Source organism: Erythrolamprus reginae, chromosome 1 (assembly GCF_031021105.1).
Source record: "Erythrolamprus reginae isolate rEryReg1 chromosome 1, rEryReg1.hap1, whole genome shotgun sequence".
Taxonomy (NCBI): Eukaryota; Metazoa; Chordata; class Lepidosauria; order Squamata; family Dipsadidae; genus Erythrolamprus; species Erythrolamprus reginae.
This window is the reverse complement of record NC_091950.1, coordinates 376,776,060-376,803,844: the sequence shown is the minus strand read 5'-3', so window position 1 is coordinate 376,803,844 and position 27,785 is coordinate 376,776,060. Positions and strand designations below refer to the sequence as shown.

Genomic DNA, 27,785 nt, shown 5'->3' with positions numbered 1-27,785 from the left:
CAAGATAAAATAAATATTAAATGAAGCATTATTCTTACCAAAATTTAGGAAGACAAGCTTTGCCTGAATAGCTGGACAAATTTTAACTAGAAATGGAATCGCTATGTATATTCCCAACAACCAGATCACTACCTTCCGCAATCGAACCCACATTCCATGTCTCCTGTAAGAAAAAGGGTAGGAGAGGAAATATAAGTTCATCTTACTGAAAAAAATCTTGCTATAGGTTTAATTAAGATAACCACAGTGGATAATAATCACTACCTAGATGTTGGCCACTTATTTGTGGATAAAGTCTCAATTATTACATAATCACAGTAATAGCTTCCTGTTTTTAATAAAGGTAGTCTCCTCCAGATCAAATCCAACTCACAAACTCATTTATGTAGAATTTCTTTGACAATAATCTGGACATATTTTCCCACTGCATATATTTGAGATTTATAAACTGCTACATTATGATTTGTATACAACCAACATTTGACATTCAATTTTATAAAGTAACATGAAGTCCTGTTCCCTGCACTTAGGAAATATTAAAAAATTGCACTTTGATTAATAAGGAGTCCCAAAGGAAGAGAGAGGAGGACAATAATTAATATCAACACAACACTTACAGTGATTCCCTCAATTTAATGCTTAAAAATTCCTATAATTAATTTTCTCAAAGTTTTTTTTAAAAAGATTGAAATAATGTAACAAAAATAGGACCTCTTATTCAAATAACATATCTAATAATATACTGTATGTTTTCTCTTACCATTACTATGATTAATGATGCTGAAAATGAATGTAATTAGTCATATAGCTAAAGAGGGCATATATATTATGCAAAATGTTAAAAATATGATAACAAATGAAACTAAAAGCTAATATCTAAATACCTAATTGCCACTCAGAAAGTTTCCACCAACATTGCCCTGCTCTTTTGATATGCAGTTTGCAAAGCAATACTGCAACTACTTTATAATTAACTTCTTGCTGCAATAAGAAAAATGACATTAATTTTTTTCCTCATTTGGAAGTAATTGCTTTCTTCTTTGGCTACAAATTATAATGTGGGAAATGTTATTATCAATAGACTGTTATTAACTCTCAGAATTCTCGTAGAACTTTTAAGGAAGGAATACTTTATTGGCCCAATTTTTAATGCTTTGTTGAGCATCTTAAACTAGAATCTACAATAGTAAGTTCCAACTTTACTATTGTAATATCCTTGTGCCACAGTAATCTTGTATGACAGGGTTTCTTAATCTTTGTTCTACTGTGGCAAAGAGCTTTTGCTGGGAAAAGAGCTCTGTGGACAACATGGCAGCTTTTTTGCATAGGTTTGGCAGCAGAATTCTGGGTAATGGTAATGTAGTACCGAGGATGGATGCTAGTATTCCTGTTTCTGCATTTTGAGCAGGCAAAGCACTCCTCTTCATAACTTGCTTGCCATTTGGCCCCACGGCAGGGCGTTTATCAAGAGAGACCGATGCCTGCTAAAAGGATGAACTACCTTCTTACAAAGAAAACTAGTCTATGGATGATAAGGGTTTATTATTTACTTATTGTTGTGGTTCAGCCTGAGGCTGCTCAGGAACCGGCTGTGTCTCTGCTGGCTCCATGCCCGGAGGAGGATGACAGCGAAGAGGAGGGGGCTGAACAGTTGGACGGCGGAGAGGAAAGTCAGGAATGGGAGGAAGGAGAACAGCATGAGAGCCCGGGGGGGGGGGGGGGGCTCTCTCCAGCCAGTAGCTTGGAGTCATTAGGTGATGAAGCACAAGCCCGGGCATGGAGCCAGCAGAGACGGTCAGATCAAAGAAAGGAGCAATTAAAGAAGCATTATCAGCACTGAATTAGGAACAGCTGGGCTTGGGTGTGGTCCTCCTTAGCAGGGTTTAAAAGGCAGGCAAGCCCTTGAAGCCATGTGGAGTGTTATCAATTGGAGTTACGGTGTCCTGCTTTGTTCTCGGCATCTCTGTTCCTGGCTTGTGGCCCAGCAGTTTGGAAGACCCGTGGGAGGTGTAGGTCTGCTATGTACAGCCTCGTCTTGGCAGCAAGAATCCTGTATTGCTGCATGGACTTTTGTCTTCGTGGATATATCTGAAGATACAGCATTTTCCTGTTTGTAAGGACATTTTCTGTTACCTGTGTTTTTCTTGAATTTTATAAACTGCCTTTGCCTTTTACCAGTGTGTCTGGCTTCTCTTTTTGGGTTGGTATTGGCTTCTGGAGTGACCCAGACAGAACACTTATTAAAAGCATGTAATGAAACTCTAATTTAAAACGACTTGCTAATTACTAGAAGCAGTATGAAATTTAGAACTTAGACTTAGAAAAATTTTATTGTTACTTTGAACGTACACTAATCGGCACACATTAAAATCAACATTCATTGCATACAGCTCTCCAAGGATCACCATCCATTTCCAATATACACTACGTAAACATCACAAAACAAATTTATAAATACAAAATGCTACTGCATGGCAGCATCTATTCCAAATATAGCTGCTGTTGATTTCATATCTATAGCTATCAACTGCCAGAGCCACTCCTATACTGTTTTGCTTATAAAAGAAACATTAGTCACAGTTCTATTTAGTTTCAGAATAAATAAATGTGCACATTGTAATTTAACTGATTTTCTCTGAGGGAAAAAACAGTTCCTTTTCTTGTGAGGTACTTTTCATAATTTTGTGAAATTACAGAATCTTCAGCCTTTTCCAGATTTGTCTGAGTTAGAGTGGAAAAGTCAAACAATTTCACTGATAAATTAGCAAAATTTGAAACTGTTCTTTCTACAGCAGCCAATACATGAAGAAATCGAGAAAAAACATGAAGATACATTATTCACAATCATATGATTATCACAGCAAGTTATTGTTCATGTATTTTACAGATAAGGCCTTGTGATACTAATCAGCATTTGTAGACAATTCTGCTTTGTTTTGAGTTACTGTAAACTCAATTTGGGATACAGCTTCATTAGGATCTGCCTTTGCTAAATTAACATTGATTCAACTAACTAAAATTTGAGGTTACAGTTCTGTTAGTTGCTGTCATAAAAAATCGGAGCAATTTCTCCTTTGCAAAAAGATCATGGAAACACGATCTATTTAAACTCTTGTGCTGTAAATGAAACTCTTACTTCTAAACATTTACTCTGAAAGATGTTAAAACTGCACTTTCGTTACTACTGTGTGATTGAAAAGATTGACTAAGCAGAATTTAACATTATTCAGTATTTTTGCTTTATAAAGTAATTATCCTTTACTTATAAGCAAATCAAATATCTTCATTATGGTCTTTGACCAGCCTTTGCAATAAAATAAATGGTTACTGGGAAAGAGAAAAAATATTACGACAATAAAATCATGCATCTAATACAAAGTTGTATACAGTTGTACAACTTGTTAAAATTACTAGGCTACCTAATATGTGAATGTGGAATTAGCATACCTTTAAAAATAATAAATACTGTACAACATTAATCTATATGACCCTCGTTTTAGGAATGATTGGGTAATCCGAACATATTTTGAACTATCATAGAAAGGACAAGGTATGAGGAGGACATGAGTAACTATCTCCCTGGATCCACAAGGGAAAAATTTCTGCAAATAAGGAATCCCATGAAATCCTCCCACCAGTACATCTGATAGTAGGGTAAAGACCCATCTGATAGTCTGGAAAAGACCCATCTATGTTTGTTTAGGAATAGATTACACAGATACACTGCAGAAGAAGGCTTGCAACTGTCTAATATTGGTAGTAGAATTCAGGAGCACTGGTGATATTGTTTTAATGACCAATGTCTCTGATTCTCTTTTTTACTATTACCATAATTTGTCCTTCTACGGCATTAATTGTCCTAATTATTCAAGAGAAAGGCTCACAATGCAAAGGTCTGCTGTACAAATACGGTTCCAATAAGATCGATAATTATTTGACCAGAACAGGAGTATTAATTCTATAGAATCAAACATAATTTCTAAATTATTACTTGGCATGTTTCAATACTACATTGGGGTTCATTTGTAAGCTTAATAAAGCATATTATGATCAGCAGTTGATGTCATAAATAACATATTAATTTATTTATATGTTTTAAAGGTTTTTAAAAAAGTATTTACTGGATGTATTATAACTTTTCTGCAGATTTGTACTGGATTGGCATTGCCTATTAATATGATCTTGGATTTTTTTTAAAAAAATAATTAAGCAGCTGATCAGCGTTTGCATTTTCTTCTTTCAACTTCAACCAGACCTTTGTTGAATCTTCTTCAGTGAAAGTATCACAAGTCTATCACTGGATATTGATGTTTTCCATAGAAATTGCAATTCTAATTTTTATTCCTTTTATTTGACATACCCAGCATCAATCTTGTATACAGTAATCCCTTGTTTTTCATGGGTGATGCATTACAAGACCACCCGTGAAAAACGAATTTCCATGAAATAGAGGAAAGATATTTTTTTATGTATTTAATGAATATTTGGACTTTTAAAACCCACCCTTTGCATTAAACAGTCATTCTATAATGTTTATCAGCTGGAACTACATGTGATAGCCTACCAGATTTTTTAATAGAGTACAGTAGTACTGCAGAAGAATTTTATGAATTTTTAATGGATTTAAATTTTTCAATGGATTTAAGCCCCCTTTGAAAACCCGTTAAGTAGCGAATCCGCAAAAGTTGAACCGCAAAGTAGCGAGGGATGACTGTATAAGGTAATTAAGGGGAAATCAGACAACTTCAATTGTTCTGATGGTAGCAAAATGATCATGGATACCCCTGCTCTTTTGGATCCAGTTTGTGATGTCCAAGTGTCGTATTGCATTATTGCTGGAAGGAAGCATTTGATACAAATACTGTACTGTATTTTCATTGTGAGATTAAATACAGGTCATGTTGCCTTATTGCCCCATTTAGTGGCTGTTCAAAATAACAATGGTATGAAAAAAATGTTGTGATCTATCCAAGCATTTAAGACTGTTGCACATCCACAATCACATGCCTGCCATTTGCATCCCAACCTGCTTGCAACAAGCAGATTTAATGGAGAATTTGAAAGAAAAACTGTAAATTATAATCACGTGATGCTTTGCTTAATTACCATGGTGATTTGATTGCAGAATGGGAGTGGTATTGTAAGTTTATCATGGTTACCTGATTTTCTTAGTAATTGGCACGCGATGAGGACTAACTGTATATCTTCTGCTTCATTTTGTTTATTAAGACCAAATGTCCTTTGATTCCAGATGTTATTTTACTTCTAATGTTCACATTTTGGTCACCTATGATTACTACCTCTTTATTTGCTGTCATGTTAACAATGCATTGCATTTTGTCATAAGACTACTGAAGTTCTGATACCTCTGCTACTATGGTGGAAACACTGATTTATTAATTCACCAGATTTGTAATGCCGGTCATCAAACAATTTAAGGCTAAGTACAGGACAAGTTAAAAACACAATGTATTGAAAAAAGAACCAAATAGTAAACAACTGTTCCAGGAATGCAATAATTTAAATACTAATGGCATAATAATGGAATCATAAAACTCTTTAGCCCAGGGAATGGAATGCATTTTTTTCATTGGCCAAGTGTGATTGGACATAAGGAATCTGTCTCTGGTGTATAAGCTCAGAGTGTACATGTAAACAGCAGGAACTAGGTCATGAACTGTACTAGAACAACCAGAACTATATGGTCTTTCAGAAGGACAAGAAGATTATTGCCATATAGAATACAGGGGGAATGCTATTTCTGAGTGTAGGAACAGTAACAAAGAAGACACTTGGTTTTGAATGAGATGATCCTATCATTTTGGAGCTGTTTCCAAGAACTGATTATGACAGCCTTTAGTTAATATTGCTACCCCATTTCTTTTATGATTTTTTTTCTGCAACAGAAAATCTGATGCTCCTCTGATGCAAAGTGATCTACTCCAGTTGTGATGGTACAACAGTCAGAAATGTGGGTACAGGTTTTAAGTCACTTTTTCTGAGGCCGTTGTAGTTTCAAAATACAAATCTAATAAATAATAATAATGATGTAATTAATACAAATAATGATGTAAATCAGGGTCTATCTATATCAGAATGGCTTACCCTGAATGGACTATATTTAGTCTAACCTCTCAGGTTCTCTATGTCTAACATGGGTCATCCTACTGAGAGTATACAATCTAGCTCTTCGCTTCACTTGCATAGCAGGCTTTTTCAAATCTACAAGGTAATAATCCATAAAATCAAGCTTTATGGCGTTACTATGCAATTAATATTATCACTGTACATTTGCTTAAAGTATGTCCTTTTTACATGTAGTGCTTGTATTTGCATAAGACTGCAGTCTTGCTAAAATGTTTGTTTGTTTAATTAATTAATTCTACTTCTATGCCTCCCAATCCCTTGGGATTCAGGGTGGCTTACAACAAAATAAAATGCAATACAACAACAATAGTAAGAAGTCAAATATAAATACCAAATTATAGAAACCCCGTTATAGAAACCCCATTATAAAACCATCATACAATCCTATCAAACAACATACATACCAATCCCCATATTAACTTTAGTCTTATAGAATGCTAAACCACTATAGATATTTTGGGGGAAAGTATAAGAATAGAATAGGATAGGATAGAATAGGATAGGATAGAAGAATAAGATAGATGTCATAACATTTACATTCTGTGTAATGTATTGTGGTTTTAGGTTGAAGTCAAATACTTTATGTTATTAACATATTTGATCTTCAGCCTTGCTCATTCCTGCCACTCCTGACTATGTGTGCCTTTTCTATTTAGAATTATCTGCTCCACCTTAAAAATATATATCCTTATCTTCCCTCTTTTCATTCATATACTGTATATCAAAGGTTATTTTTACAAATAGTCAAGCTGTGCATTCCTACTTAGGGTATTTCTATTTGTCTTTAAATTCTGTAATACACTGTAGATCTTGAGATTCCAAGTATCTATCATTGTGGAGATTTTTAAACTGAATTAACATGACAATTAACTTTTGTTGCAATGAATGGAACATTATTTTAAAAGACAGCTAGTTTTAGATGCCATCTTTCAAAACTTGCCCACTGCTTGGATTGTACAGCCATGGCTTGCTGTTTAGCCCATACAAGCATGCTATAGCTTACCTGGGAAAGCAGGAATGAGTTTTGATATTCTCATGGTGTATGTACCTGAACATAGATTTTAAAATATTTTTCCTTCTAAATTAGATGCAACTCCCATCTTGAGAGCTTTTAATTATAGGGAAAATATGGGACATGAAAGGTCACCTAAGTTAGCTGTATAAATCATTCCAGAAAAGTTGCACATATCTATATAGAAGAGGAGCTAACTTAACACTTCTTTGCCTAGAAGTCTTGGCAACATAAAAATAGTCTCCCAATTTAGGGTTATTCTTAAGTTTAAGGAAGTAGTAATATTAAGAAGCACAGACAGAGTTTTAAGTAGCAACTGTAATAGACGATATGTAAGTATACATAAACTTCTTTGCTACTGCTAGGGAAATATTTAGTGAATCACAAGGTACATGTCTTTATCCATCAGGATCTGAGTACCATTTTCCTCAAAAAGATTTTGACTGTAAATCTGTAAGGGTTGCTGTGATACACTGTGTAAAGGGTAGGGTAAGAGGTCCCTGAATAAAAGTTTGTGAGGAAATGGTAAAATGACCTCCATAGAAAAATTATGACTGCCTCCTTGCTATAGTACAGTGTATAATACTAAAGTCAAATTGCCCAACAAATAATATTTTGGGTAGCAAAGAAAACTGAACTGACACTCCCAAACAACACAAAGGAATTCTGCTTTGCTTTGAATCAGTGCAGTTGAATATCAGCCTAAATACTACTTACTGAGATTAAAATAGGCTCTCTAGAATAGCGGTTACCAACTGGTGGTCCGTGGATCACTGGTAGTCCGTGAGAAAAATTTGGTGGTCCGCAGAAAAATTATTTGCATTTTTTATATTGCACTAAATCAGGGTCCTCCAACTACAGCCCAGGCACATATATGTGTTGTTGTAGAGAGTCTCCCCATTCAGGGTTTTTTTGTGTAAATTGGAAGGGGACAGAAATTCCCCAGACTTGGGGTCTGCTTTGGCCTCCTGGTGCAGGGCTTTGGCCAAAGGCTGGTAAGAAGTGCCATTGGTGGTGGAGAGCCAGAGAACCTTGTTCCAATGAGACTGTATCATGGCCTGGAACTGGCTGACCATCTCAGCTCGCTGAGCCTGTACCTGGCCTTGCATTCCGGCAAGTCTTCCATTTGCTTGGAAAGCCTATGCTCATAGTTCTCAGTGAGGTGCTTCTACTGAGCCTCCCTTCTCGGTCAGATCCAATTCGAAGTGAGCTCTTTTTTCAACTCTTTTTTGTGCTGACTGCTTAGCTCCAATAACTGCTTCCTGTTGGGGCCCTAAGGAGCCTGAACAGGGAGATGAGGAATGGCTGGGAGGGGAGGGGCAAGTAGAGGCTAGCGAGGCACCCCTCGACGTGAGTGATATTGAGTTGGCCACGCCCACCCAGCACATGATCACCTAGCCATGCCCACATAGTCGGTCATTAGGCAGATCATATTAGTGGTCCGTGGGATTTAAATTTATGAATTTAGTCGTTCCTGAGGTCTGAAAGATTGGTGACCCCTGCTCTAGAGATTCAGTTAGGTATGAAGGATTTTGGTTCTTTTTTTAAACCAGGTGTTTACCAAGGAATTGAACTTGTACATAGAAAAGATATGCCTATTAAGCTATAATTCTTAACTTTGTTCTATTTAAAATTATTTGTATAAACACTGAATAATTACTCCCAGTGATGGTTACAACTATTATACCTTTGGGATGGAAAGAATATAACCACAGAGATTAGTATTAGATTTATTTACTTTGACTCATCTTAACAACACAAAGACCTTTATTTTATGCAGTCTTTAAAACAGAATACAAAATAAGGATGAAGATTTCAACAATCACAGACAAAACCTAAATAAAATTAGAAACAAAATAAATATAATTATTAAATATAAATAAGTTTCAGTGAGTTGAGTAGACACTGATTATATTGTGGTTATGAATTCTTTATCCATGTTAATTTGTTAAAAAGTGAACCTATGATATCCTATGAATAGATCAATATTAAAAAGAAAGGATCTGAAGATGTAGAACACAGGTTGAAAAAAAGGCAAACCTTTAGGATTCATTCTATTTTTAAATGCTGGACTTCATAACATTTCAATTCTTTAAAAATGGATAATAATCTCAATTTTTCCAAATCTCCCAGTATTTTTCAAATTAGATCTTGCATGATTTTATAGTTTACAACACTCCACAACATTTTAACATCTAGTTACTTATTGACAATTGAATCATCTGGTTTAGAAGCAGGTGATCAAAGGTTATCAGAAGAAAAATTAGCTTCTAACAGGGTAATAGACAAAAAAAAAAGGCATTTACTAATATTATGTTGTAATAATAGATCTAATATAGCATAGCAGGATACATGGTTGGTCAACCACAATTCTCAAAACTGTCAATATTCCCTAACACTGAAAAATACTCCTGTACCAATGAAGAGTTACTGATCATTTATTTTCTGAGGTCTCAATAATGGGAATGTCAAGCATGAAGCATGAAGAAAAGGGTTAAATAAGGTTCAGGAGGGAAGTGTTTTTAATAGGAAAGTGAACACAAGAACAAGGGGTACAATCTGAGGTTAGTTGGGGGAAAGATCAGAAGCAACGTGAGAAAATATTATTTTACTGAAAGAGTAGTACTGAAAGAGTCCAGCAGACGTGGTTGGTAAATCCACAATAACTGAATTTAAACATGTCTGGGATAAACATATATCCATCCTAAGATAAAATACAGGAAATAGTATAAGGGCAGACTAGATGGACCATGAGGTCTTTTCTTGCCTTCAATCTTGTATGTTTCTATACTACTTTCTTAAGCCAAATATTCTTTTGCTTAACTATGCAGAGCTAGTTGAAAGTCCCACTTAGTTCTACAAAGTATACTTTAAAATAAAGAGTCCTCAACCTAAAACCAACAAACAGCTCTGAAAAGAGTGACATGACCTTTTTCACACTTACGACCATTGCAGCATACCCATGGACACATGATCAGCTAGCATGTATTTATGATGGTTGCAGTGTGTTAGGATCATATGATCAATCAATCACATCTTGTGAATTTCTGACAAGCAAAGTCAATGGGGGAGCCAGCTTCACTTAACAATAATATAACTAACTTAATAACTGCAGTTATACACCTGTGGCAGGACAAAACTCACTTAACTGACCTGTGTAGCCGCAGAAATGTTGGGCTCAATTGTGGTCGTAAGTTGAGAACTACCTGTATACATGCATAGGATTATACTAAGGTTCTATATTATTCTGACATATAGAACCTTCTTCATTCCTTAACTCTGAAAAACACAGATTCAAATTTTCTCTAACAATTATAACGTTTATAACATATTGATTTATAACATATTTATAACAATTATAACATCTAGTAGCCACAGTTTCAAAGCAGCACTATGTAACTTTTTTTTGCCTATCAAAGGGTTGCTTGGATTCAGACAAAAAAATAGGTGGTAGGACAAAAACAAAATATGGCACAAAATGATTTAAACCTAATTAAAATTAAATGAATTAAATGTTTTATTAAATTTATATTGTATCCATCTCACTATCAAGCAGCTCAGAGCACTGTTACCTAACCCAATTAATTTCCTCATTTTTGTTACAGGAAAATATAAATATATAAATATTAAAAAAACTCAATTCAATGCCAATTCTGTAACCAGACCTTTGGGACCGTATCCAAGAATGGGAGGAACACATACCCAGCTGTATCACCCAAAGGGGAAAAGGAACAAAGATTCTGAGGAATATGTTTTTTAATGCTTTTGGAAGATGGAAAAATAAACATTCCAAGTGTTTTTAAAACAGCGGACATGTCTTTGCTTTCAAACAGCTTTGTATTGGTGTGATTTGCACACACACACACACACACACACAAAGGGAGAAAGCTCTGCTGTTTATGCACTCTGCACTCATGAAGGAAAGGTGAGTAATAAATTTAACAAAGATAAGGTTTAAGAAATTTAGTGACAGATATAGAAAAGGGTTAAAAACAAATACTGGTAGTTTATGTTTTTATATGCCTTCCAATTATTTTTAATTATTTCATATCTAAGCTAATCGCAAAAGCTTAAGAAGTTACATGGGACTATCCCTGAAAAGCGTTTGGAGACCTCAATTAGTCCAGAACACAGCCAAGTGAGCTATTGTGGATGTACCTAGGTTACACCCTCATTACACCAACTCTCCGTGAGCTGCACTGGCTCCCAATCAATCTCCAGATGCAATTCAAGGTGTTGGTTATCCTAAGATTTTTATTAATATTGATTGTTTCTTCATTGCTCATTTGACCCCTATGACAATCATTAAGTGTTGTACCACATGATTCTTGACAAATGTATCTTTTTCTTTTATGTACACTGAGAGCATACGCACCAAGAAAAATTCCTTGTGTGTCCTATCACACTTGGCCAATAAAATTCTATTCTGTTCTATAATTCCCTGATATTTCCCGAACTGCCAATTTCCCTGATAATTCCCTGATTTCCAGGTTTGCTGGACACCCTGCGCATAGCTCCCAATGACTGATAAGAGTCCACAGAGTTGGCCTTCTTTGGGTCCCATCAGCCAAACAATGTCGACTGGCGGGACCGTAGGGAAGGGCCTTCTCTGTGGCGGGTCCAGCTGTCTGGAACCAGCTGCCTCTGAAGAGCCCTACCCTCCCCACCCTACGGGCCCTCAGCAAAGCTGTAAATACCTAATTCTTCCCGCAGGCCTGAGGCCCTGTTTGAATGAGATCCAGCCATGAGTAATATTGAGAGATATACGGTTTTTTAATTGGGGTTTTTAATTAAGCATTTTAACTGTTTTTTTTTAAATGCTGTTTTTTCTTTGTTGGAAGCCACTCAGAGTCCTTTGCGACTTGGGCGGCCTATAAATTGGATTAACAAATAAAGAATAAATTTTCATCTCAAAATTGAAGTAAACTGAGATTGGAAGCAGATACGTATTTCTTTCAACCCCAGGCCGTATAAGCTAAAAACACACTACTCCGAGCAGCATCTATTGCAGACCTGGGCAAGGGGTGGCCTGCAGGCCACATGCGGCCCACCCGCTGTCTGTGACCGCCCTGCCCCGCTATCTGAGAATCAACCCTTCTCAAACTCCAATTTCTTTAATCTGAGCAGAACTTTGAACCAAACTCTTTTCTTTTTTATTTTTTTGTATCTCCTGCTGGTTGCAGTTCATCATCTCATCATTAAATAATGATGTAAATTAGATCCTCCATATTTTCATTGTACTGTAAATCTTTGTGTTGTTTAACACAGAGTTTCCCAATCTTGGCAACTTGAAGAGATCTATCTGGACATCAACTCCCAGAATTCTCCAGCCAGCATTCGTTGGCTGGGGAATTCTGGGAGTTGAAGTCCACATCTCTTCAAGTTGCCAAGGTTAGGAAACACTGGGTTAACATACTGTTTGTTTATGAAAAGATAGCATATGTATACTATATACAGTATTGGGTAGAACTGAGTTAATTATATTAATTATATAGAACGAGTCTACCGAGAGGGGCAGCATACAAATCTAAATAATAATAATAATAATAATAATAATAATAATAATAATAATAATAATAATAATAATAATAATAATAGTCCGGCCCTCTAAAGCCATCCCAATTTCTCATGCGGCCCCATGGCAAAATTAATTGCCCACCCCTGATCTATTGAGACGGTTTCCTCAGGCCGAAGCTTTCCATATGCTCCATCCCGCCTTCTCTCGCCCAGTGGGCAAAAGACAAGCGCCTGCCTAGCCAAACGAAACCCGATCCACAGCACAAGTATCGCCTCCTCGACCCGCTGCAGTGGCAGCCTTGGAAACCGAATGCAGCACCGGAGAGCGAGGGGACGAATGCTCTCTGGGCTCGGGAGTCAAAAGCCCAAACTCCACGGAAGAACCGCGGCGTTTGCGGATCCTCCTCGCCGATCCTCGGGGCTGCAACCCGCCTATCCCCCGTCCCCACAATCCAGCCTCCTACGAACCTGCACGACGAGCCCCGAAAGGCGGAGGGGCGGAAGGAGAACGCCAAGGGCATTCCTCCGCTAATTTGCAAACCGGGGGCGCTACGCCGCGGCCAACCCCGCCGCAAACGGCAAAGCTCCCCCCAAGGAAGGGAAAGAGACGGCCGGCCAGCGGCGGTAAAGCCGAACGGATTGTCTGCCCGTTGCCAAGGAGACAAAGACCGAGCTCGGGCTTGCGAGGACCGCGGCGCAAGGCGGGCAAAAGAAGGAAGGAAAGGTCGCTCCGGCTGCGAGGAGGGCCGTCCACACTACGGGGTCTCACCTGCCGAGCGCCCGCTTCATAGCAGAGTCCCCGGCGCTGCCTGCCAAACGCGGGCTGGGTCTCAAGCTGAAGCCCTTATCCAGCGAAGGAGAGGAAGAGGAAGACGAAGCAGCGGCGGCTGAAGCCGGAGCGGAGGAGGCGAAGCGCTCATGCTCCAAGGTGACGGACTCGTTGCGCTTTCTCATGCCGGCGGTGCCAACGCACGGGCGGTGCCGCTTCCAACTCTGCCTCAGGGAAGACGCCTCTGACCCGAACCCGACGCTTCTTTCGCCTACATTCTACCGATAACAACCCGACAACCCAGAGGAGAGCGGCGCTTCCCGCCTGCTGCCAATCAGAAACGACCGGGCCCATGTGACCTTCTACGCAGAGCACATCGACGTAGCCGGAGCGAATGAGCGTTTCTTCAGCTTTGTTACTGAATTGCCCACATCAAAAATGGCGCCTGGTTGCGGGGGGGGGGGGGGTTGAGGGGGTTTAAGGTGCCGTAGGAGTCAAAGGAGGATTACTTTCCCCCTAATAATAATTACGAGTAGCTATGCAAACGCAGCATATAAAAGGCAGGTGAAAAGCCGTGCGCTTATTTTTTGTCGAATTTGCACTTTCCTGTCAGTTGTAAACCTTATAAAAGCTTGCAGATCTAGGATGCAAAAATTCGGATCACCGGTAGTTGATAGCAACAAAGCAGTTGTTTACATCGCCATGCTATCTTTAGTAGTCGTGGGGGTCTTTTTTAACCCAGATCGGATATCACTAAATATATTAACTATGAGATTTTTTTTCCATTCCACCGTGGTATATTGGAAAGTGGGTCATGCTACACAGGATGCAGGATGCTGCTGTTGTAACGATTGAATGGAAAGAAAAGATCGATCTGCTGTAACCTGTAATAATTTCCAATAAATTGCCGACAATGTTTTGTGCATACGCTTATTTCTATACCTAATGGCCGAGGGACGTTATTAAAAGCACTTTTACTCTTGTACTTAATAGAAAGGACTCTCTACAAAACGATATATTATGGCTTACGTTGCATACAAAAAATATATCAAAATGGGGAAGTGATAAAAGTGGGGGGGAAATACAGTACTTATACAAATTATAACCAGATTATAAAATGTTCTAATGTAGTTAAAAGCTACAATAGGAACAATTATAAAATTCAATCCACATATCATTTTGGGAAAGTCAAACCCTTGGTGAACCATTTGAACAATGCTGCTTTCTTTCACTTCACTGGAGCTTAATGGAATTGTTGCAGCTAAGCCCCAATTGAAGAAAAGCTAAAAGCAGTTGATTGTTTACATTTTAGAGCACCATGAAATTTGAGATGTTTTACCATTTGATGAAATAAATTTTCCCCAAATATACTAAAACAAGTAGTAGAAAAGCACTCTCAAAACTACATTAATTCCTTCAGATAGACAATAAAAATACAATGAGTTTATGATAGCCCTTAAAATGCATTAAACAAAAGTGAAAGGCTTATAACGGAACTCAGAACTCATACACAAAAGGCTTAATGTAATGCATTCTAATACATAATGAAACTACATATAATGTAGTACATTAGTTAATGTATTTAGTGCAATAATGGGCAGCATAGAAATCCAACCAACCAACCAAATAAATAAATAAATAAAATAATCACATTAATGGATTCACTTATTTAATCATAGCTGCAAAAGTCATAGTCACCTGGTTTATACTGTTTGGTGGTGTGATTGAACAAAGTCAAGAATTGGGCAGCAGTGGGGTGGGGGTGGATTAATTACATAGCATAGGACTGTGGCCAAAGATTTAAAAGGATAGTTTGCAGGAGAAAATAAACTTCACAGTTGAAAACTGTTGAAAAATGCAAGAAGATGGGGCTTTGAATTCAACTATTTTTCATGTTGCTTGAGGTGCATTATTTTCTGATAAAATATTTGGTCAACTGTTTAGATAAGGTTATATATCTACAATAAGAAATATTTATACAGGTATCTGAAAATATTGCATACAATTTTATTTAGAAGGGAAGGCGATGCCATGAAATTGGATTGATGGTAGGTTATCCTTTATGCAGGTAAAGATAAAAAGACCCATGTCCAAAAAGATCCAATCTCTTCAAAGAAAAAGGAAGAAAGATCAGTTGGGTCCTGAAATAGCATCTTTGGAACACCCATGTCCAGTACCGGAGCCATTTAACAATCTGGTTGGAGTTACTACAGTGTAAATTTACTTGCAACAGTGTGAAATAGCCAAGGATACATTATTGCAAAGATAACGTGGATATCAGTTGGATTCCAAATTAATGAGTATAGAACCCCTTATATGTGTTACTTTAGGAAAACAGTGCAGAGATCTTTAGCATCTCAAAAACATAAAAATGGGATCAAATGACTTACTAGTCACAGCTTCTATCCTCACTGCAGCCAACCAGATGGTTCTAACAAAACTTGTACATACATGAGAGCAGCATAAAACGTCTGTTTAATGTCATTGATAATACAGTATATTTGTAGCTAGATAGGTCTATCCATAAGAAACACTATTTTTATCACAGAATATAATATTATATACCGTACAATTCCAAGGCTATGGAACTGTAGACTTTCCAGAGTGTATGTGTGTTTCATTGGGGGAAGAAGTGAAAAAACAATGTTTTCAGTGGAAATAGTTCAACGTTCATTTAGGGCTTATCAATCGCAAGAATTCGGAGCGCATCTTAAAATTTTCCAAGTACCGTTCTGACTTTCACTGCTTCCTCCGGTTTTTGTTTTTTTGCGAAGGTCCGCGTTTTGTCCCTTTCCCTATTCCGTAGTTGCCGAAGGCGGGACATTTCCCCCCTCCCTCCCCCTCCTATCCTTCCAACAAATCCAGCCTTCCTATTGGCCGAGCAGTACGAGGCGCGATTTACTACTCGTTCTCCCCGGCCGCCGAGTTTTCGGTCGCTTCTGAGGCGGTCATGTTTTGTGAGAAAGCGACTGAACTGGTGCGAGAACTGTACCGCGCAAGCGACGGGCAGCTTCCAGCCTTCAATGTAAGTTTTTGCCGCGCGTGAGGTTCGCTTTTTCGTCTTACCGTGGTCGGACCTGCGGAGTCCGCAGCAGCCTTTGAGGGGACTGGCCTGAAGGCGAGGCGCGAAACCCAGTGTTTTTTCCTCACAGTGGACGCCCGACCTTGAATTGATAGTATTCCAACCTTTTATTTTATTTTATTTACGATATTTAATCAGGGGTTGCCTCAAAGAAGAGGGAGCCAACCTATTCTCTAAAGCACCTGAGGGTAGGACAAGAAGCAATGGATGGAAACTAAACAAGGAGAGAAGCAACTTAGAACTAAGGAGAAATTTCCTGACAGTTAGAACAATTAAACAATGGAACAACTTGCCTCCAGAAGTTATGAATGCTCCAATGCTGGAAGTTTGTTTGAAGCAGCATAGGATTTCTTGCCTAAGCAGGGTGTCCAGCAAACCTGGAAAACAGGGAAATCAGGGAATTATCAGGGAATTCATGAAAAAAAGGAATAAGTCGGGGGGGGGGGGGAGGAACCAAACTGTATTAATGATTAAAAGTCAGGGGGAAATCATGTTAAAAAAATGAATTGTGCTGCCTGGCAGAGTCAAGCAAAAATGACTGGCAACAACTTACTTCCTCAGCTACAGATATTTCTCCAGGGCTTAGGTATTTGGTATGATGTCATCTAGGACCGTGCCTTAACTAGATGGCAAGTTACAGGGAAATGTCAGGGAAATATCAGGGGATTTCAAAATGCTTTCCCTCTGGATACCCTGCCAAGGTAGACTAGAAGACCTCCAAGGTCCTTCCAACTCCTCCTCGTTGTTGTTATTACCACTACATCATTTCATTATCTGTGCAGAAGGCTCACAGAGTTTAATGGTACCCAGATCTAATACAGTAGCCTGGTCCAACCCAACCCCCTCTGGGAGTTGGATTAGAGACCCACCATCACCCATGGGCAGGTGGAGACTTTGGCTGCATCTTCTTTAACAGATTAACAGAGTTGGAAGGGATCTTGCAGGTCATCTAGTCCAACCCCCTGTCCAAGCAGGAGACCCTATATCTGCCTCTACCTAGATTGAACTCACAACCTCCTGATTCTCCTCCTTCTTCTCCCCCTCAAAAAAGTTGTTAGGTTGCTGCTTAGTATTTTGATCAAATTGGTCTTGTTTCCATAAAATTCTAGCTTTAGCAATAGCATTAGCATAGACTTATACACAGCTTCCTAGTGCTTTTACAACCTTCTGTAAGCGGTTTACAGAATTAGCATATTTCCCCCAACGATCTGGGTCCTCATTTTACCCACCTCAGATGGATGGAAGGCTGAGTCAACCTTGAGCCTGATGAGATTTGAACTGCTGAACTACAGTTACCTGAAGTAGCCTACAGTGCTGCACTCTAACCACTGCGCCTCCTTGGCTGTAAAAAAAATGATGTCTCACTTGAGAGTTATAATACTGCTTTAAATCCCTCTTTTCCTCAGCAGCTAGGCCAGATGCTTCTGGAATAGTATAAGACTGAACAGCAGCAGGACAAGCCCCTGCTTGACACAGAACTTTTGTTTTTGTGAAATCTTAAAATAAGAATTGGCACTTCACTGTGTGCTTGCCAGGCTTGCTGCCCATCTAGTTTAAAAATAATGTGCTTTAAAATATTTAATAGACTTAATAATTTAAAATGGATGCTGGGATATTGCAAATGGGATGTCATTTTAGCACATATTATTATTTTTACTATTATTTATTTATACATGTATAGATCATCAAATCCCATTATGACGCCCAGCGGTTCTCAAAGATACACAGAGAGACAGACAAACATCAAAATAAAAACTCCATAAACTAATGAAAAGAGGATAAAATTGAATTAATAAAACCAAACTGTAACTAAATTAATATGGAATCAAGGCCCAAATGCCCTTTGAAAGAAAACTGGTTTGAGCAGTTTTTGAAGGGCTTTCAGGATAAGAGCTACCAGATATTCACTGGAAAGCTATTCCAAGGGATTGGCACAGTCATTGGAAAGCTATAGTACTGAATATCAGCCAGGATTCAATTTTTTTCAAAAATTTTCCCTGCCGGTTCTTTGGGCATAACAGGGGAAGTATACTGCAAAATCTCCATTCCCACCCCACTCGAGGGGAAGGATATTGTAAAATCCCTATTCCCTGCCCACTCCTGGAGGAAGGATATTGCAAAATCTCCATTCCCATCCCACTCTGGGACAATCCAGAGTTGGTAGGGTTTTCCGAACTACTCAAAATGTCCACTACCAGTTCTCCAGAACCTGTCAGGACCTGCTGAATTTCACCTCTGATCTCAGCCCTCTTCATCTGCCTAAAGTGAAACCCTGCTGATAGTTTTTCAATAGGAAAACAAACTGGTTGGGTCACTTCTAAAGGATAATGCAGTCCTGCAGCTATACGGATTTATTTTATTATTTATTTATTTTTTATTTTATTTATTCTTTGTCCAAAATACAATATATATGAAAGGGAATAGACATTAAGTGATATATAAAAGATAGGAAGTGAAGAGGAAGAGAAGTAGGTGGGAAGGAAAGACTACTGTATATGATAAAATGGAAAGGAAAGACAATTGGACAGGGGACGAAAGGCACATTATGTACGCCCCTTACTGGCCTCTTAGGAACCTGGAGAGGTCAATCGAGGAGAGTTTAGTTTAGTAGCAACACTTTTAATTTACTAAGAAGCTTTCTGCCAACCATTATAGCCTACAGTCGTGGTGTAAGGAGTAGTGCATATTGGCAAATTTGGTTACCACATGGGCTACTGCAGTTTTAATCAATAGCAGTTTCTTAGTGATCTTCAAAAGCTGTCACATAACAAAATATGTTGCATTAATTTAAGTGGATGGTAATGAGAATATGAGTCCTGCAGCAGCAAGATTCTCCTGCTCAGATAAGGCTACAGCTGACACAGCAGCTGAACCTGGGGGGGAAACCTCCCACCCCACCAAGAGTCACGACCAAGGTCTCTATCTACTCTTCTAGCAGGAGCTGATTATTTAGGTTTAGTTTAAGGCACATATTTGATTATTTAGATTTAGTATTACTCCACCAAGGTATTTGCTAGGCAAACAAAGAATCTCAATGGACAGGTAGCAACTGTGTGTTTGACTCAGGATAAATCTATTCTATCCAAATTCTAACAACCTTCACTTGCCAGGATAGGATTTCAGTGGCATCATTAATTTGGCCAAGGATAGCAATTTAAAGCTGAGTGTCATCAGCATATTGATTTTATGAATCTCAAACCACCAGATTAACTCTTTCTATGGCTTTCTGTAAATGGTGAATTAGAGTGGAGAAAAAATCAATCTTTGTAGCAAGCTTATTGTATACACAAAGATGGAAAAATGCAGAACCTTGGTTCATAATTTGGGAAGGGAGAGATTGTAATCATTATGCTTTTAACTGCTACAAATATCAGAGATGACTTATTTAAATATATTTCTCTCTTTTTTTGTTCTTTCACTTTTTCTTTTATTCTTTTGTTTTATTTTTCCATTTCCCTTTTATCTTTCTGTAGTTTTGGGGCGTACATAAAATCTTTAAATAAAAATAAAAGTTTAAATAAAACCTTTATTTTAAAAGTTAATTTTTTATTTGGTGAAATATTTTACTTTAATTAATTAGTAATTAAATAATTGTATTTGGTGTTTTCCTTTTCCAGGAAGATGGGATCAGACAAGTGCTTGAAGAGATGAAAGCATTGTATGAGCAGAACCAAATTGATGTGTAAGTCCGTGTCATCAATAAAATAATAATTTGTCTACATAAAATAGTTTAAATATTTTAAAAATGAAGACTGGCTCACATTTTTCATGAAAAGAAATGCAGTTAAATATAGCTACCAGAATCCAAGCAAGCCGCAGCTTGTTTAAGCTCTGAAGTTAGCGATATTGAGCCTGGTTAGACTGAACCACTAGGGAACTGCGGGTTGTGCACCAGTTATGCCTTTTCCTGGACCAACAATCCCTACTCAATGTCACTCATGCCCTAGTCACTTTCTCTCTTGACTGTTGCAACACGATCTACATGGAGCTGCCCTTTAAGAGCATCCGGAAGCTCCAGTTGGTGCAAAATTAAGCGACCTGCATAGTTTTATGCAGACGCTAATGTGCACACGTATCACCTCTCCTGTGGGAGCTGCATTGATTGCCGATTTGCTTCCAGATGCAATTCAAAGTGCTGGTTGTCACCTTTAAAGCCTTTTATGGCTTGGGACCAAGTTATCTGAGGGACTGTCTCTTGCCGGTCAGAGAGGGTAGGCAGGGAATGTTGCAGGTCCCATCCCCGAAGGAGATATACCTGGTGGGACCCAGAATAAGGGCCTTCTGTGTGGTGACTCCTCTCTGGAACATCATTCCCCCAGAGATTAGAATGGCCCCCATTCATGGATGGGAGCTGAAGGAAACGTCAGTGTTGGAATGACAGCCACGAATCCAAAATGGCCATGTTAATAAATCAAACCTTTGTGTGAGAGAACAGGAGAGGAATGTGATTTATTTCTCAGATGCTATTTGGTTCGCTGACAGCAAATTCCAACACTGATGTTCCCTTCAGTTCCCATTCAGGTTAAGGTTCATTTCACATCCCTACACCCACAAGTGCAATCATGTGGACCAATCCAGTGCAGGTATTACTGGCTTCTTCATTAGTTCAGTTGACCTTGGACACTGCGTAAAGGAATGTGTGGTGGTATCAATCTCTCTCTCTCTCTCTCTCATCCCTCCCATTTCCCTATTTCTGGTAACTGTGTCAGGCCAAAACCTCTAACTTCACATAATGACTTTGGACCTGACAGACTATCTGTATATACCTAATGACTATCTAGCAAATATACAATATGGCCTAAATGCCATGTCACTGTAAAGAAATATACTTCCTTTGCATTAAATTTTAAAGAAGCGCAAAAGTGGTGATATTCCTTTGGGCTGCTTAGGTCTCTCTATCTTTGCAAAATAAATGAATCTTCTCTCCCAAGATATGTGTGTTTCACAAAACAAGGCAGAGTATTTTTTTGTTTAGCTTTTATGATGCAGAGCCTAAAAGTATGCAGTAATTGCATGCTAGAGGAGCAATGTGGGAACAATCTTCTATAGATTTTTTTCCAGTACAAAGATATCCTTTCCTAAATTAGAAACAGAAAAAACTTAACAACAGAAAAAGATCTAGTGGTCCATCAAGTTTGCCCTTTGAGGATTTTTATTACATTTTTTATTTTTACATTTTTTGTCAGATGATGGGCATTTGTTTATCCCAACTAAAAGTAATTCCAAACTTCCACTACTCTTTCTCTGAAGTAATATTTTCTAGTGTTACTTTTTAACTTCCCTCCTGTCAGTTTGGGGTTATGCTAATTTGTTGGTTTTGTTAATTTATATTTGCTTAATATTGAAAATACTGCCTTCTATTCTTATTCACACCTTTTGCAAGTCTTTGCAATTCATAACAAAATTGAAATGAAATTTGAAGCTTACTGTATATAATAAGTATAAACTAATCGCATGACCGATTGCATTTTTGTGTGTTTTGAATTCAAAATGTATTTAGCTAATATAGTTCTACTATTATTACCAGAAATGAAGCCAAGTCAGGTCACAGTGAGTTGATTACAGCAATCAAATTCCGTCATTGCTCTCTTCTGAGAAACCGAAGATGTATTGTTGCATACCTGTAAGTGTCTAGTGGTCCTCTGTGAAATAATTCTAAGTTCTTCCAACATCAGATTGCTTCACTTTTGAGACTGATATTTTTAATGGAATTGTACAAGACTTCACATTCTTAAAATTCTAGATTGATAATCTGGCTGTACAGGTAGGCCTCAATTTACAACAGTTCATTTAGTGACTGTTTGAAGTTACAGCACTGAAATAAGTGTCTTATGACCATTTTTTACACTTACACCTTGACACTGACACTTGCAAAATCCCCATGGTCATGTGATCAACATTCAGATGCTTAGCAGCTGACTCATATTTATGATAGTTGCAGTGTTCCCGGGGGTCATGTGATCCTCCTTTCTGCCCTTATGACAAGGAAAAGTCAATGGAGAAACCATACTAACAACCATACTACCAACATAACAGTTGCAATGATTCACTTAGCAAATGTGGCAAGAAAGGTCGTAAAATGAGGCAAAACTCACTTAACAAAAGTGTGGTTTAGCAACAGAAATATTGAACTCCATTGTGATCATAAGTCAAGAACTATCTGTAAATACTCTGTTCTGTAAATAGTTTTAAATAAAGAAAATATGTATATGTATTTAGTTAGAATTGATCAGCAGTATTATTTAATGCTTGAAGTGCTTGTGCACACAAAATTGTAAGGCACTCATTCACTATTAATTGTCCTAATATTATTGATCGTATTCTATGTGTAAAGACTTTTGCAGGTATTCCAAAGAGCTGCAACATTACTTATAGTTTATTGCATAGTAAATGAGCTGTATATTTTTATAATACTAGAACAAATTTTATCTTTGTGTAATAAATTTGTGTAATTTTTAAATTTCAATACTTTTTATGAAAAATATAAGGCAATGACTTTGGATTTGAAAGAAAAGTCTGTTTTGGAGTGCAACAGAATGTGACTACATCAAGAACTGGGGTGGTGCAGTGATTAGAGTGCAGCACTGTAGGCTACTTCAGCTAACTGCTACCTTTAGTTCAGCAGTTCAAATCTCACCAATAGCTCAAGATTGACTCAACCTTCCACCCTTCCTGGGTGGATAAAATGAGGACCCAGATTGTTGGGGGCAATATGTTGATTCTGTAAACCACTTAAAAGAGGGCTGTAAAGCACTATGAAGCGGCATATAAGTCTAAATGCTATTACTATTGTTACCTGTTTGCAACTCCTTAAAGCAAAAATGTTTCCTCCCCCCTTAGGATTGTACAGCTACTCTTCACAGCTCCTTTGAATCCCATGGGGAAAATGTATTTAAGGAACTTCAGATATAAGTTTCATTTTTCACCCAACCCAATTCAAATCACCTCTTTTTCTTTCGAATCGAAAGTGATGCATAGCCATATTAAGAAATAGTGTACAGTAATGAATTAAATATGTTTCCACTATTACTATATTTAGGTATGACCGTTTACTTCGTCTCCGGGCACTTAGGTGGGAATATGGTAGCGTCTTGCCAAATGTTGTCCGATTTCACATGTCAGCAGATGAAGTAAGCTTCCTCTCTCTCTCTCTCTCTCTCTCTCTCTCTCTCTCTCTCTCTCTCTCTCTCTCTCTCTCTCTCTCTCTCTCTTCCTCTCCCTCTGTGTGTGTGTGTGTGTAGCTTCAGAAGATTGGGAACTGGAAATATAGGAATATAAGAAGAGTGTATTAACTACAAATATTAATTTAAAATCATACCTCTTTAAACATACTATAAAATTTTCACAAAATCTGCTTAGCAATTATATTAGGTCACCGAGGGAACAGTTCACTAAAGATGGAAGCTTTAGAAATAATTGGTACTGGTTTTATAAACAACAATTTATGGCTTAGCCTCATATGCAACTATAGCTGGTTATGGTTTATTCAGTAAAATAGAGTTCAACAAATCCTAACATTGTGAAATGTGTAAACCTATTGTAACACTTATGTTCCAAAATATTCTGTTGATATTTAGTTAGGCAGATGGAATCACTTTTAATTCTCAAGTATACTAAGTATACAAAATTGTTTACAAATTTACTCTCAGATGAATTTCAGTGACAATTATGTAGTTTTTTTCAATAGAACCAATAGAAACTAGAAATCAATGAATTTCAAACTTCACTGTTTTTTGTACTGTATTTTAATAGTTTGGAAGGGTATCTAACTTAACAGTTTATAAGTGGTACTTAACCTCATGATTAATTAAACTTTTTATATTTAGACGCTTTGGTTTAACCAATATAAAAAGTCATTGGCTACCTATATGAGATCATTAGGAGGAGGAGATGGCCTTGATCTTACACAAGACATTAAACCTCCCAAAAACCTGTACATTGAAGTAAGTAAAACTGAATATTATATATTATTTTTTAAAGAAGAAAACCTTGGTTCATTATCAAACTTCAAAATATACAAAATTATTTAATATAATCACTGTAATCTAAATTTAATTCATGCTGCTCAGAAAAGAGCCTAATTTATGTAACAGAATGCTACATACACTTAATACAAGCTTATGCTTAATTTACCAATAACAAACTACTCATTATTTTTCCTTTAGGTTCGGTGTTTGAAAGATTATGGAGAATTTGAAATTGATGATGGCACAACAATTCTGCTTAAGAAGAATAGTCAGGTATTTATAAGTAAACAGGGTCTATTATTGCCCTTTTAGTAAACAAATATTCCAAACAGCATCAGAAAGTATTTTTTCCATTTCCCATAAATAAGAAAAAAAAGTTATGCAGAAGAGAGAATTTGGTCAATCTGGGCACAGCCCATCTATGAAACCATTCTTTCTCACCTCTGGCACTTCATTCTAATACATCTTAAGCATTTAAATTGTAATTCCAGGTATACTTAATTAGAATGAAGTTATATTAAACCCAACAAAATTCATTTTGAATGGATATTAAATTAAAAATTATATAATTCTCTTTATAAACTAAATATTTTCTAATTAGAAGATGATTGAGGGAAAATATATTTTTCAATGCAGAACAATTAAATACACAAAATCTCATCCCTCTCCTTGAGAATTTTCCCTTAAAATTATTGGTTAAGTTTTGGACACTGATGTTAAACTAAGTATCTAGCAGGGGTTCCCAAACTTGGCATCTTGAAGACTTGAAGGCTATGTTGGCTGGAGAATTCTGGGACTTGAAGTCCACAAGTCTTCAAGTTGCCAAGTTTTGAAGACCTCTGATCTAGAAGTATAGGTACAGACCATCCCTACATAATTTCATGCTACTTTTCATGTTGCCTTGTGGGTTTGGGTGGTGCATAAAAAAAGATAAATATTTCCTTAAATTTGATAAAGGGTTCTTTTTTTCCCCTTTAGCATTTCTTACCACGCTGGAAATGTGAACAATTAATCAGGCAAGGAATTCTGGAGCACATCCTATCATAAGCTGTATTTACAAGACTGCTGATATGCACATAAATGAAATATTTTTGCAGATTTCAAAATAAGGTCAAAAACCATTTTTTTCTTATTCAATTTTCTTTAAAAAAAAAAGTTTAAAGTTATTATTAGAAGCACACAAATAATATTTTGTGAAGAAGATATGATATGTACAAGACCTTTCTCCAAAAACAGATTGTTTTTGTTTATTACCTCAATTTTTTACATCTATATTTGAATATCTTTTGGGATTAAAGTTACTTTGTTTTAGTCCCCTCTGGCCTTGTATTTAAAAAAAATGAATGGACCAAATGCCATAACTCGTTCATTCATAATAACTGTATATTGCTTTGTGCTATTTGAAATCATGTAAAAATCTTTTGTAAATATTTAAATATTTTTATACGATGTAATGTTGCATGTGATTTCTATAGTAGATGTAAATGTTATGACTACAATCACTTTTGTGATGTTTTTGGTTACTATGCTAGCCTTAAAAGTACTCATGGATTTCTGGCAGAATCCACCAAAATTACAAAGTTATATAATAAATTTTTCCATAGTAATTTTTTAACCAATCAAGATAATCTGTTTCTCACTAGTTTTAATGACATCAAAACCATACAATTTGAGCAGCTTATTTCATTTTAGATGGAGGAGGAAATAAATGCATTATCAGTGTACTTTCATTTATATAATGAAACCGTTTAAAATTCACAACTTCAATAATTTCAAGCACAAATTAAATGCAATAGGAAAACAAAGGGAACATGTTAAGGTACATTTGAAGGCGTGTGGCACAGATTTTCAAAAATAAACTATTTCATATTTTGAATGTTCTATATAAAACAATGTCTTCAATTCTCATTCCAATCAAGCAGCAAATAGTAAAGATGGAGTCCTTGGAGAACAGACTTGGATCTGCAGTTCCCAAAGTGTATTTATTATTCTTTAAAGCAGCGTTTCCCAACTGGTGTGCCGCGGCACACTAGTGTGCCGCGAGACACAGCCAGGTGTGCCGCGGAGCTCCTAGGGAAGCTCCAGCTGGGCGGGGCGCTGCGGGTGCCGGGGCGGGCTTTCCTGAAATGGACGGAGAATGCCCTCTCTCGCAGCCCCCTGTCTGGGAGCGCTTTCGCTGCGAGAGAGGGCTTTCTCCGTCCATTTCGGGAATGCCCGCCCCCCCCCTCTCACGCGCGCCGCTCCCCTTTTCTCTCAGCCCTCCCTGGCTCCGCTTCTCAATCCCTCCCTCCTTCCGTCTTTCCTTCCCCTCAGCCATTTTGTCTGGGGGTCTCCTGCTCTTCCCTTCCCCGCCTCCCAAGCTTTGCCTTCACCACCCCCACCCCCTTTTTGGTTGGCAAGGAGTCCTTTGCCGCATCCTGCAGTTTGCACTCGGCTCGAGGCCGCTTTCCCTGGCTGCGCTCTTTCTTTCTCTCTCCCGTGAGCCGGGGGAAGGAAAAAACAAACAAAAACTTCTTGCAACGGGCCCGTGCCCGCGCTCGTCCCTTCAGCAGCGAGGGAGGGAAGTCAGAGGGCGAGGGAGCGAGCGAGGGAGGGAAGTCAGAGGGCGAGGGAGCGAGCGAGCGCTCTTGTCCTCGGTGCCCTCTGCAGCCTGCCTTCCTTCTTCTTTGCCGCCGCTGAGGGACGGAGAGAAGGATAGAAAGGAAAGAGGGAGGGAGAGATAGAAAGGAAAGAGGGAGGGAGGAAAGAGGGGAGAGATAGAAAGAAAATAGATAGAAAGGAAAGAGGGAGGGAGGAAAGAGGGAGGGAGAGAGAGAAAGAAGAGAAGGAAGGAAGAGAAAGAAAGAGGGAGGGAGAAATAGAGTGAAATGGAGGAAGAGATATTTTTTTTGTCCAAACTTTTCTTTAGCCTCCCCCCCGTCCCCCCGTTCAGTGTTCCCCAGGATTTTGAAAATATGAATAATGTGCCGCGGCTCAAAAAAGGTTGGGAAACACTGCTTTAAAGCAATCAATGTTAGCTCATCTGTCTAACTCTGCCAATGCTGGACTGAAATGGGCAAATTAATTTAACTATCAAAATGTTTTTAGGTTTTATCCCAAATAGTAATATACCGATACTTCTGTCTTGTGCCTCTTTGCTTAACTCCTATTTTCTGTATTTCCTTTTCATAGAATTTCCTCTATTGCAAGGGAAGAGATTGCTTGAACAACCTGTCTCCTCCTAAACTGCTTTTCTTTGCAATACAGCTTTTCCCTAAAGGTGCTAAACCCAGGCATCTCCCTTAATGTTAA

General features: G+C 37.9%; 2 protein-coding genes across 3 annotated transcripts in view; one reads left to right on the top strand and one right to left on the bottom strand.

Moving 5' to 3' along the window:
• Window positions 1-13,781, bottom strand: part of ABHD12 (abhydrolase domain containing 12, lysophospholipase) — a 39,732-nt gene extending 25,951 nt beyond the window's left edge. For both annotated transcript variants that reach the window (XR_011557530.1, XM_070734676.1), the window contains exons 1-2: window positions 13,446-13,781; window positions 39-163 (exon numbers count right to left, since the gene is read on the bottom strand). Coding sequence is in view for 1 of the 2 variants with exons in the window: in XM_070734676.1 (XP_070590777.1) it covers window positions 39-163; window positions 13,446-13,630 (310 nt within the window). In the remaining variant the exon portion in view is untranslated. The remainder of the gene's footprint in view (window positions 1-38; window positions 164-13,445) is intronic.
• Window positions 13,782-16,322: 2,541 nt separating this feature from the next.
• Window positions 16,323-26,384, top strand: GINS1 (GINS complex subunit 1). The gene is made up of 7 exons (XM_070741592.1): window positions 16,323-16,470; window positions 20,145-20,209; window positions 22,055-22,150; window positions 23,567-23,657; window positions 24,354-24,470; window positions 24,693-24,767; window positions 25,473-26,384. The coding sequence occupies exons 1-7, from the start codon at window positions 16,396-16,398 to the stop codon at window positions 25,539-25,541; spliced, it is 588 nt and encodes a 195-aa protein (XP_070597693.1). The 5' UTR covers window positions 16,323-16,395; the 3' UTR covers window positions 25,542-26,384.
• Window positions 26,385-27,785: the final 1,401 nt, after the last annotated feature.

Bases quoted from the DNA above. Each gene is read 5' to 3' on its own strand.
- GINS1 (XM_070741592.1), top strand. From the start codon at position 16,396: ATGTTTTGTGAGAAAGCGACTGAACTGGTGCGAGAACTGTACCGCGCA. The intron at 16,471-20,144 runs GTAAGTTTTTGC...TTCCTTTTCCAG, and splicing joins GGCAGCTTCCAGCCTTCAAT to GAAGATGGGATCAGACAAGT. The intron at 23,658-24,353 runs GTAAGCTTCCTC...TTTTATATTTAG, and splicing joins TTCACATGTCAGCAGATGAA to ACGCTTTGGTTTAACCAATA.